This window comes from Sceloporus occidentalis, unplaced genomic scaffold (assembly GCF_023333645.1).
Source record: "Sceloporus occidentalis isolate IW3139 unplaced genomic scaffold, rSceOcc1.0.p SCAF_43, whole genome shotgun sequence".
NCBI lineage: Eukaryota > Metazoa > Chordata > Lepidosauria > Squamata > Phrynosomatidae > Sceloporus > Sceloporus occidentalis.
Genome location: NW_028317023.1, coordinates 626435 through 639123, shown reverse-complemented (window position 1 = coordinate 639123; position 12689 = coordinate 626435). Strand labels below are relative to the sequence as shown.

Here is a 12689-nt window from a genome sequence, read left to right as displayed (position 1 = left end):
AATAAGATATAGAAGGGTGTTTTAAAATAAATAAAACCATTAGTTGACTTTGAACAATTAGTGTCAAATACTAAGTATATAAACCTTATACATTTCTGGTTCGGATGCCTGTGAATGGGTTTAATGGTGGTTTCAGTTGTATTTTTATGTTGAGCATGTTGATTATAGAAATGTTTATTTATTTATCGCTTTTCTTGTGACAGAGATCTAAAGTTAGTATTACCAAGACTAATAGTCAAGGAGTACTCATGAAATTTACTATACAATGACTGTTGAGAACATGAAGTTGAGAACATTATCAATAAATCAAATGGAGATAATTGTCACAAAAATGCAAAAAAATTATTATATAATTATACTATCCACACACATATGTAAAATACTACAAACGGTTATTACCCATCAGAAAAATTACTATCCAATTGGAGAGCAATTATTAGTTGTTATTATTATTACTTACCAGTTTATATTGCGCCATCATATTTCAGTGCTGTACAATTGGCTGCTAGGTCATAACAAATAACAGTTTGTACTTACGGAAACAAAAGATTCGGAGGGTTAGAGCAGAAAGCAGGAGTGAGAGTAGAAACAAACAAATAAACAAATACAGCGTTAAAGTCACTGGGCACAATTCTATGGCACCAGACTAATCTCACCATACATACAACAATATTGAATACACAACAGAGGTAAAGGGGTTAGGGAAGTAACAGTTCAACGTAGACAGTGTCTAATGCACATTCAACTGGCAACAAGAGGGTGAAAATACAAAATGTTACAATGTAACGGTCTAGCATACTCACACCTCATAAAATGTTTTTTTGGGGGGCTGCATGCCAGAAAAAGTATCACTGTTCAATTAAACTTACCACAACCAAGTCATTTAATTTAACTGCTTGCTACAATAGTAACAATTTTACATGTCTTGGTAGAGGTCCATTAATTTGAAGGTTTTTTTATTTGTTTGTTTTTTTACGCATTAAGCTTGATAAATTACTGGTGTGAAGTTCAAAGTACATTTTCATAATTGACAACACCCCCTTCACATGAAAATGGGAATGGACTGCCAAGATATTTAAAATAGTTACATTTGTAGCAAGTAGTCTAATTTAATCACTTTGATTTGGTAAATCTATCTGTAAACCATATGAAGAGAAAAATCTTACAGATTCATTCATGTACAGAAACTATGTTTTGAAATGTAACCATATCAATGCTGGTTTATTTATTAAAATAAGTTAAATCCATGCTACTCCTGCACTACGTAAACCCTCACTAATTAATATAAATTTACTGTAATTTATTACTTACGTAACTTTTGCGTAACTGAATGCACACTCTTCTGAGTCTGTTTGTAGTTGTATACATAATAATATGGATTATTTAGCATGCTAGTAAGAGGTCTGCTGTATTATTAAGAATCCCTGTCAGACATATGGAAACTCAGAGACATCTGCTACAACAAAAACAACATCTTTTTTCTGTTTCAAGTTAATAATAATTTTGTCTAGTACATAAAACAATACATTGGTTTTAGGTCAGGTATGTAACTATACATACATTGTTTGACCATATGGATATTTTTTTTAACACCAGAGATACACAAACAAGCAATGAGACTATATTAAAGTTCTTTTATCGTATGAAGATTGTCCACAATAACCTAAATGGTTACTCCACACTCCATGCAAAGACATTAAGTGAGTGCCCTTAGAAATAGACATGACACTTTAATCAGACACGCTATATGCTCTTTTTATTTCATGTGACATCAATCTCTGACACACCATACAAACTAGCCTGTGTTACTTTGCTTGTTATGAAATCAAAGGAAGAAAGCACTTTAATATAATATTTAATAACAGATTTTTAATACCCAATAGCTACCCGGCTGTTTGATGTCTATTAGAACTTGGTTAGAGCTTAATGGTGGCAAATTATATCTATATTGTATATGAAGATCCATTTCTCAGAGCTGGATTATCATTTAGAAATACTAGGCATTTGCCTACAGCCTTCATGGATCTATTGTTACCAGTGCTATACTAGACAATCCATAGCAGCAGGCAGCAGCACCATCCAGCTAGGAGTAAATGTTATGTGAACCCCCAAAACCAGTGCAGTTGCTCCCATTGTGTGGGTCTTAATCTGAAGATGGGAGTATTATTAATGGAGTGGCATGTGAGAAAGAAGTGGGGTTCCCTCTTGGATACACACAACTGTATTTTATGTTATGATGCGCATGTATCCAGCAGGCATTTGCTCATTTTCCCCAATAGCCAGTCCAGTAGTAAAATACTGGTAACAAGTAGCTGCTACATGGTGAAAACTTGAGGTATGTCTAGTAAGATTAGTGCTGATTTAAGATTATGTTTAAATTCTCCTCCAGCACCACAAAGTTCAGAACCGATCTACATAGAAAAATAATATTTAAAGAGGACATGGCGCTCCTGTGCTGTAAAGAAAATTCATGGTAGTTGCTAAGCATTGCTAAGTGCAAAGTTTAGGTACAACTTTCACGATCATACTCTTTCATTGGAATTCAAAAAATAAGTAAAAATAAAATAATGATGAACTTTTAGAATGATGACTGGAGTGGGTTTTTGTTGCCATCTTAGTCAAAATTGAGTTAAGTTAACTTTCCACCAGGTGGTGCTGGTAATGTGTAATGCTCTTAATATGTTACAGCCCCCTTTTGAATGACTGGAACAAAGCTCACTAAATTTAAAAGGCTTTAGAGCAGAGAATGTCTCCAGCAGCCAGGTCCTGTGTGCTCAGCTGAGCTCTGCTCTTCTGTTTTGAGTTCTTTGATCGTCGAATCCATTATTTTACCACTGGATTTCTGAGTTACAAAGTTATTTGGTTTACAAAACTCTTGCACCCATTCAAACCTCAATCACAATGAGAAATTCCCTTGTTGTGTTGTGGTCCTTCAGTTTTTGGGGATTTACCTGTAGTACTGGGTTCATGTACCAATTTCCAGCATCCAGCCTACAACACAATTATCCTGATCAAAATGGAGCATCAGCGGCTAACAGCTTCTCAAATCGCAGGTGAGTTCACTCATCTCCCAAGCATTTTTTATCTGTACAAATAATTAATTTAATGTGTATTTAAAAAAAAAAAATTTAAATAATGTACACCAAAATCTTTAGAGATAGATCCGAGAAATTATTTTAAACGATATATTTCTTGCTGTTTTCATATATATGTGATAAGAATATTTTATTGCATTGTAACAACTGAAAGTGATGATATGAATTTTAGTCTTGAGTTTTACTATTTGAAGTATGTTTGCCAAAATTATCATACGATTTATCACAAGCCTTTGTTATCTATTTATCTATCTATAGAACAATAAAAGCTTAATGAATGTTAAATAACATACATTTTTTAAATTAAGTTTGGCTTAGACGAGTCAAACTATAAATGACAAACTGAAACGACGGGTAGCACAGATAATTTAAGTTAATTGACCAATATAAAACAAAAAACCTACTCTGTATTATGTATGGTAATTAGCAATTTTACTTGCTGTAATGGACTGTGCAGTTTGTTGCAAACAGAAAAAAAATCTTATATTTCATTGATTCATTGTTTATATGGGCAGAAGTGTTGAGGCCAATACAATGATGTGATTTAAACATGCATGGTGTAGGCATAAAACTATCCTGAACCTAAGACGAGACTAAGTACTCATTAAAGTCTTTACATCAGAAAGAATATACAGCCTAGATGGGCCAAATGGTTTTTATCTGCCGTCAAATTCTATTTTTATATGATTGTGTTTTATGATAAACAGAGAGAACGCTGAACAGGTAATGTACAGGATTGTAAGAGTGATCTCTTCCGAATGCTCTCCAGAGGGCAGTGTTTGCCTAGACTGACACAAACATTCTAAAGAATTTAGGTTCATATCCCGTTCTTCATTTAAGAGTTTAAATACACTGTGCATGCCAGTGATATTATCCTGTAATTAGGATCCTATACTGTAAAACATCGTCATAATATACGTTACTGTGAAGTAGGAAGGTTTGTGCTAGATCACACATGGAAATGAACAAACACAACATTTCAAATCATATCTCCTTGAAGTTTTATGGTGATTCAAATATTTGAAATAACAAACTTGGGTTGGATTTGATTTGTTATTTAATAATGACTTTGGAAAAGCTGTTTTGTTCTCATCACAAATAATAGGGCAATATAAAATTAGCCTGGGGAAATAGGTGCATTTTCATGTTCAGACTGTGTACATATTGTATTTGGTAAGCAGTAGACATTGTGTGACAGCTTGTCCTTGTGTAACACTGCTGCTGGAACAACTTATTGGTAGTTGCTACATGTGCAAGCATATGTTTCTTATAAGACAGCGGGGAAGTGAACGGTATTTAAACAAAGGATAAAGAGTGTTGTTTGTCAGGAGATAGAATTACCTTAACAAACCTAGATTGTTTGTCTTTTTTTGTAAAGTACTACTGAGATGGGCTTTGAGTTACCGATAATCTGAATGCATTAAATGAGCATTCATAGGTATATTTCCTGTAGTTGTTAATGAGTTTATCTCCAAATTTGCCAAAATACGGGGGTTTGGACATTTGGTGATAACAAACCACAGTATCTAACTGTTCTTGGTTCTTATTTCTTGACGAATGCAATGTCTTTGCTATGACTAAACCACCTGAACAGTTGTTCAGCTGAACAGCTGAGGTTATGTGTAGGGTTGAAGGTAGCAGACTTCAGTATATTTATATTTATGTATTTAGTGACAGGCTAGCTTCAACCAATAGAATAAACCCAACCAGTTGGTCAGCCTAAAACAAATTTTTAATTTCTAGTGGGGCCTCAAAAGTTGGTCCTGTATGTGGTATATTGCCTCAAAGCTGTTTTGAGCTTACATGATTTTTGGTATGATGGGTTTATATTGCACAGTGTCATACCTCCAAAGTAGGGTTTCACTTGGACAGTCCCGGAATAGAGACAGTTCTAGCTCCCGGATCTACCTCTTTACGTCTTAGGAAATGCTTGTCTGGTGGCCATGATAGTCTGCATTCCGCTGATGTTTGGCTGCCTTTATACCAGTAAAAGTTGTTAACTTGTCCTTTACAGGGTCCTGGAATGCATATGGAGGTAGGGGCAATGTTCAGTGGATGGGGGAGTGGTTGACATTCCACACATACCTCCACTGAGCTACAAAATGGAGGTGTACATGTGTTGGAGATTTCTAGACAGTTGAGATGACCCACAGTCCTGTCATTGCCAATTCTGTTGAAAGAAGATGTGCATTAAAGGGTTTTGCTTAACATGTAAAAGGAATATTTTCTTTTTTCCTGGTTTCCTTGCTTTTCTGTGTCTTCTTTTGCTCCTTCCCTCTCTTCTCTGGTTTGTCGTTTTTTTCTCCTCTCTCCTGTTTCATCTGATTTCTTACTTCTGTTCTTCTCCTCAGTTTTCTCAGTTCTCTTTTCTCTGCTCTTTCTTATCTTTTCTCTTTTAACTAAATGTTAAATGGGTAGTCCTGCCCCTAGTCTTGCCTGTAACCAAATCCTACACAGCCTGTAACCACATCCTCAACAAAGTTGACCTGAAATTTTTGTGTCACATCTTCAGGTACTGGGTCAGACAGGAGTCTTTGTGCAGAAATACCTGGAGTCTCCAAACCCTGCATGAGGAGATAGCATTCCAACTATATGTTTGTAGGCTGCTGTCTGCTACAGCAGAGGTCTGTGTCAGACAAATCAGGGTCAGGATAGCTGAGGTCATACACAATAAGTACAGCCCTGGGTCAATAGCCAGATAATTACATATCCAAACGAGGTACTGAAGGAGTAAGAAGAACAAAGGAAATGGAGACCAGGAGTCAAAATTGAGAATATAATATCAGCAAGTGCAAACATCAACAATAACCTTAATCAGAGGACAGGAACACAACACATCAGAAAAGGGTATATGGGAGATGCCCCAGTATATAAAGGCACCTGATTAGTAGATAAGCAGCAGGTGTGTCTGGAATGTATAAAGATGTTGAGTCCATGGGGATGCAGCCCAGGGGCTGACTGGTGGGGACAAAAGTAGTTGCATCATCTTCCAACATGTAAGGTTGCTCATGCAAATTCCAAGGTTCCTTACAGTACACAGTAATTAAGTAAAAATTAAATTTTGAATATGAATGAATACAAATACATAAGGAAAGGATGTCCCTGTCCTGTACAGTTTACAGCCTAAAAAGAAAGTGAAAAATTGTGTTTAAGCCTGTTTTATTTTTTTTATTTTTTTTTTATAATCGGTTGGATCAATATCATTCATTGTGAAGGATGAGACCAGCTGCTATAACTTAATTTTACATTAAATTAATTCACTGCATCTATTCTGGATAAAACTAATGATACACCATAAGTAGTAAAGAAGCTTCAATGAAGCTCTTTATCTGAACTTGCCATAAGTAATAAAGAGATGAATGGAAACACCACTGCAAGATAGCAATACCACTTTAAAGATGAGAAAATACTCAACAAAATATCCCAAATGGTACAGGGGCTCAGCACTCAGCTTTCTGCACATGCAGGATGACTGTTACCTTCTACATCTGATAAAGCCAGACTATTATCTACAGAAATACTTACACTATCCAAAGATGCAAAGAAATACAGATGTGCATGGACTACATCCTAAAACATCTGGAGAGAATGTATCACTTAAATATATGCATAGTGAGGTGAAATAAAGGCAGGGTTTGTGACAGAAGCACAATACAACACTTGTCCGCGAGGTTGGAGACTACAAAAAATTTCAGTTTTCGTTTCAACGTTTTTATACCAGTTACAAATGTCAAGAAACTGAATGACAGGTGACAGTCTGATGTGAGTCAATTAAAAGGGGGAGAACGCAAAAAAGTTTTTTTTTTAGTGTCTCAGATGTTACGTATTCTGGGGCTACTACCTAACTGGCAGGTTAAAAAGCTGGGCCACATTTGGGATGGGCTTGTTGGTTAGGCCAGTGTTTTAGGTTATTCTCCATGTTTGTGACGTGTGTGGGAATTTTTTTTAATACAAACAGACGTAATTGAATTGCCCTTGGCATGCAGCAGTTGGATGGCAGCACAAAGGCAGTATATCAGTTTGTAGTAGCATCAGGTAAGGTTTACCCATGATGAAGGACAAGTTAAGAGAGCTGGTGACCAAAAATGCTTTTAACCCCTTAATGACGACTCGTAGTCTGACGTTGGTGGGCAGTCCCGCTGAAGTTGGTGGGCAGCCCCACTGGGCTGATAAAAGGAAAATGGGTGGGGAGCGGGGCGTGTCAAGACCCCGCTCCCGCGACCTGGAGAGTTCCTAGGTATGCTCGTAGTACACTTTGGGACAAAGGCTCTTTAAAAATTTTTTAGTGTTGCTGTTTAGCTGTAATTTTCTTCTCTCTCATTTCGTGCACCTGCACACATAACTAGACAAGCAGGGCTTTCTTTAGATACCATTATTTTATATCATCTAATTTACTATTGAAAAACATATAAAATATGGTGATTTTTTTTTGTTAAAAAGTACTTTTCCCTCACTTTTATTTGAAACATCTTTTACTCATCTGCTGTTTTAGCCGGCCATTTTTTTTCGGGGGAGGGCTTTCCTCTCATGATCCACAACCAGCAGCTTCCGTGGATCGCGGTGATACAGGTATTAAACAGCAGCCCGTACATGTACGGGCTTTGTCACCAATGCAGTGCATCGTGACGGGGTTAATATATCCAGATATTTGGGACAATACATAAGAAACATAGTTTGTTCCCTCTCAACTTTGTCTCCTATAGCTGACTTCATAAATTATGAACAGTTAGAGCATAAACAGTATTGCAGTATTCTAAAAAATATCAGTTCATTCATCGACAGGGAGTTTGTGTGTAGATCTGGTTTCTATTACTGGACATGTTCTGAGTAGTCAGTTGTGACACAGGTAAAATATATTCATACAGAAGCTCTTGATAAAATGAAATGAAAAAAAAAAGAAAATTATTCTGGAAGATGTCATGGGCAGCCTGGATCTATGAGAAATCTATGCGCAGGTCAATATAAAGCACTCACGCTTTCACCAACTGTTAATATAGTTGGAAATTTGGGTTAGAAAAAGAGGGGTAATGAACATACCTGGGAACTCTCCAGGTTTGCCCGGAGATTGCTGGGTGAAGCACTGCTTCTCCGGGTCAAGACCCGAATCCTGCGGGTGCGAGGGCTTGACACGCCCCGCTCCCCACCCATTTTCCCTTTAAATGGTGGTGTTTCTCTGCAAGAATGTCAGCGAGAACGCCCTCGATGCCAGCTGGACCTCCCACCGACATCAGGGGGAACTCTCACCGATGTCACGGGACCGCCCACTGACGTCAGTGGGCAGTCCTGGTCGCATCCCGCAAGGGAAGGTTCCGGGTAGCCGGAGCCCAGAAGTTCCCAGGTATGGTAATGAGTAAACCCATTTTGTCAATTGGTGGAGCCTTCTTGTTTATTTCCAGGGTTATGGAGTAAGATGATTGCACAGGGGTATGTTGGGTGAGATATAAGGTTAAACAAACTAGGATTAGTTTGGTGATCACAGATTATTGGTGTTGCTCCAGCATATTTTAATGTTGGACAATAATGTTGACCAGAATTTAGGATAGGGTGTTTGGATACCATGGTGTAGTGGATGCATAATATCAAGGATGAGTTTAAAGCCCCCTTTTGTGGGGGATGAGGCCAGCATTGTCGCTATAGATAAAGGAGGGAAGGAGTGGGACCAATCACCTTGCAAGAGTCTGAGCACATAATATATAATTTTAATGATACTGCATCCAATCTACTATACACAACGTGTGTGTTGGGGAGGGGGATTCTAGACACCTTTGGCTATTACAATAAAAGTTGAGGAAAATCTTTAAAATGTCTCCTTTCAGGCACATGGTTGTGTAACTCAACCTACTAAAAAAACTAAAATTTTCTCTCTCTGTATCTCTGTGCACATTGCTGGTCTTTTTTTATTTTAACTTGTGCTAGGTTACAGATTTCCCATTTGCTTAGGGTACTCATTGTCTGTACCTACGTTTGTACAGTTGGATATTTGGCTGACATTTTTTCCAGGTTTTTGCCTGAGGCTGATTGCTTTCCATATCATTATAATTCAAGGCATTGACTTAGTTCCTTTATTGTAGCACAATATTCACATGTTAAAACAAAAATACCTGTTGTATAGCTGCTGTTCTGTCTAGTACCTGCCCTGTTTGCATAGGCCATATGGGATCTAAAAGTCTTTTTTAAAACCACCACTCATGAATGAACATACATAATGCAACCTTGTCTTACATTTTCCCTGTTACACTGGGGACTATGCAATTTCAGTGCCCCAAATATGTCACCCTACTTACCTTGTTGCCGGAGCAAGCAGCAACTATGGCCGGGCCCGCGGCAGGACCGGACTGACTGGGCCTATGCGGCCTCTACGGCCGCATTAACGCAGGGCATAAGGGGCACCTGGGCCTTAAGCCCGCCGCAACTGCGACCGGGTCCACCACTCTAAGAGGCAGGGCTTACATTAAAATATCGGGGGGGGTTAACTTTATTTCACATCCTCCATGTTAAATAAAGTTAACAAAAACTTTATTTAACATGGAGGATGTTAAATAAAGTAAAAAAAAAAACCCCGATGTTTTAATTTAAACCCTGTGCGGCCACACACCCGTATGGCCGGCCCTGGTTGGGGCTTCCCGACCCCTTAGAGTGGCAGACCCGGTCGCAGTTGCGGCGGGCTTAAGGGGCAGGTGCCCCTTATGCCCTGCGTTAGTGTGGCCGTAGAGGACCGAACTGACTGGGCCTATTTTAAGGTAGGGGCCTGGAGCTGCAGCTCCATCAGCCCCTAAGTCAATCCTGCCCGGCCCACCGGGCAAATGCCCGGTTTGCCCGATGGCTAGTCCGGGCCTGACTTTCAATAACCAATCTACTTAAGACATATTGTATTTAAGTTCATATTAAACATGTATAACGATTATATCTTCATAACTAGCCTCAGATGCAGTACTAGTGTCCATGTACACATGGAGTAGTCCATGGTGAACATTGGAGATTCAGTCCCAAAGTCTGGGATATCTGGTCCGTGCTGATGGTGTCGCTGGTAGACTGTAAAACTCCTGCCATCCTGTATATTTTAAATTAATGCGTGCAATCAATGAGCACTGCCAATAAATCTCATCTGACGGCCAAGCAAACCTGCACATCTGTGAGTGTACACGCAGAAATAGTTTATACCATTTATGTAAAGTGTTATGGGAAGCATTTGTCAAACAAAACACCCAGCACTATCATGTAAAAATGACAGTTCTAATACAACTGTGACCTTCTTATGTGACTGTTGGAAATATATTCTTTACTTGGGAACTGGCAGTATCCAGGAGCAGAAGGAAACAACTCTGTCAGCATTGCCAGCTTTCTTTTCTCTGCTAACATTATCAGATACATTGAAGTTGTAAGAAGTATGCAGATTTTGTAAACTGTAGGTGACAAGCAGCACAATTGAGAAATGTGTGAAGGCAATGATGCAGCTGTACCTTTCCCACAATGAATTTACTTGCCTCGAAGAATATTTTTATATGTAGTTATCTTCAGAACACGATTCCGTGTTGCTACTGTGTTATGAGTTACACTCTGGGAGCCACCATAGAGAAATACACTGTTTTACCATACATTTCTTATGATTGTTTAGACACTCCATATAATATATATGGAAATCTGAGTGTTCTGTACATTGGGATGAATGAGCACAGGCTTAATAAAGGCTGTATAACAAAACATTGACTGAGACCTCCATGCCTCTGGCATTTGGAACATTGTCTTCTTTTTCTGTCAAAGTGGCCACTGTTTTTGAAATTCGAAAATGATGATTTTGAGTAACCCTTTTGAACAAGGTCAATGGAAATGTGATCTTTTAAGAGCGAGATACAATACATTGCCAAAACATGTTTGGATGTCAACAATACATCCAGGGTTAAAATGTTATTTAACCCCTTCGTGACAAAGGCTGATTCTATTTTTTGTACCCTTCGTGACAATGGCTGTTTTATCGTTTCTGAGGTGTTTGTGTTTAGCTGTAATTTTCTCTTAACCCATTTACTAAACCCACACAAGTTATATATTGTTTTTTTCAGGACAAGAAGGGCTTTCTTCAGACACCATAATTTTTTATATATGATGTAATTTTCTATAATAAAAATAATAAAATATGACGAAAAATTGAGAAAAAATTTTTTTTTCTCACTTTTATTTGAAAAATCTTTTATTCATCATAAAAAACTACTGAAAAAACCTGCTAAATAGATTCTACTATTTGTCCCGAGTTTAGAAATACCCAATGTTTTTATGTTTTTTTGCTTTCTTCTACACGTTATGGGGCAATAAGTACAAGTAGCGTTTTGCTATTTCAAAACCATTTTTCTCTGAATCTGGTAATTCTGTCTCCATGTGGTATTTGGGGCATCTTTGAAGCCAGCAAATTAAATTTACCCCACCAAACCATATATTTTTGAAAACTAGACACCCCAGGGTATTTTAGATGCTGATAGTTTAACCCTTTCCATGCACTAATCCTACCACCAACCCTTGTCAAAGTTTGTGATAGTAATTGTTTTTGCTGTTTTTTAAACATACTTTGTACTTCAGGTGTAAAATTACAGCTCCTGGTATGTTGTTGCTGTCACACAACACCCCGATATGTGTTCAGCAACATCTCCTGAGTACATTGATACCCCACATGCATGGGTTTGTCAGATTGTTTGGGGGCAAAAGGGCCAAATTTGGAACATGCCTCCTCAGCCGTATACCGCTGCATGGCAACAATTGCAGCAAAAATAGTGGGGAAGGAAAGGGTTAATGGCTCTAATAAAAAAAAAACAAAAAAACCCTAAAAAAAAAGTACAAAAAAAAAAAAAACTTAAAAAAAATGTAAAAAAAAGAACCCCAAAAACAATTGCCACTATGCAAGATCACTGTTTATGCAGTGATCAATGGCAATGAAGGGGTTAATATTAAATGGGTGGCTCTTATAAGAGCCTTTGGATCAATATATATATATATTATTGAGAATACCTAAAAACACACTGATCTGTCTCTCTCCCTCACTAGAAGCAAGTGAAGGAGGGAGGCAGATCCAATACTGATCAAAGGCAATGTTTAGAAATGTTTTTTTATTTGCTCCTAGGAGCGATCGGGGGGGGCCGGGAATGTTTTTTTTGGTGTTGCTCAATGCCTCGATGTCGAGGCATTAGAGCAACACCGTTTGAGTGAAAAAATCGATCACGGATCGATTTTTTCACCTGTTTAAAGACGTGCCGGTCCTGGCACGTCAATTGTCATAATCGTCACGATTTTCGGTGACGTGCCCGGACCGGCAATTGTCATCAAGGGGTTAAGCTATATTAAGTATTGACAGATTGACTATTTAAAGTTGGACATCTGTGAATCCTACACACTCAGACATGGTATTTGTCTCTGAACTGATTTGAGATGTATCTTTGCAAGTTCAGCATTAATAAACTGTATAATACTATTGGCAAATGGATGGTCCTTGGTGCAACATGGTCAAGGCTGCACTAGTAATAAAGGCTAATGTTCAGAGGATTATTATGTAGGCTAGATAGTCAAAAGCATTTTAGAAAGTATGGGATTTCCATGAACCAGAGCCAGGAC

General features: G+C 38.0%; 1 protein-coding gene across 1 annotated transcript in view; it reads left to right on the top strand.

Moving 5' to 3' along the window:
• The first annotated feature begins 2901 nt into the window (after positions 1 to 2901).
• Positions 2902 to 12689, top strand: part of LOC149289649 (collagen alpha-1(XXVI) chain-like) — a 168301-nt gene continuing 158513 nt past the window's right edge. Inside the window, exon 1 of the mRNA XM_089490210.1 lies at positions 2902 to 3053. Within this exon, the coding sequence (XP_089346336.1) occupies positions 2902 to 3053 (152 nt within the window). The remainder of the gene's footprint in view (positions 3054 to 12689) is intronic.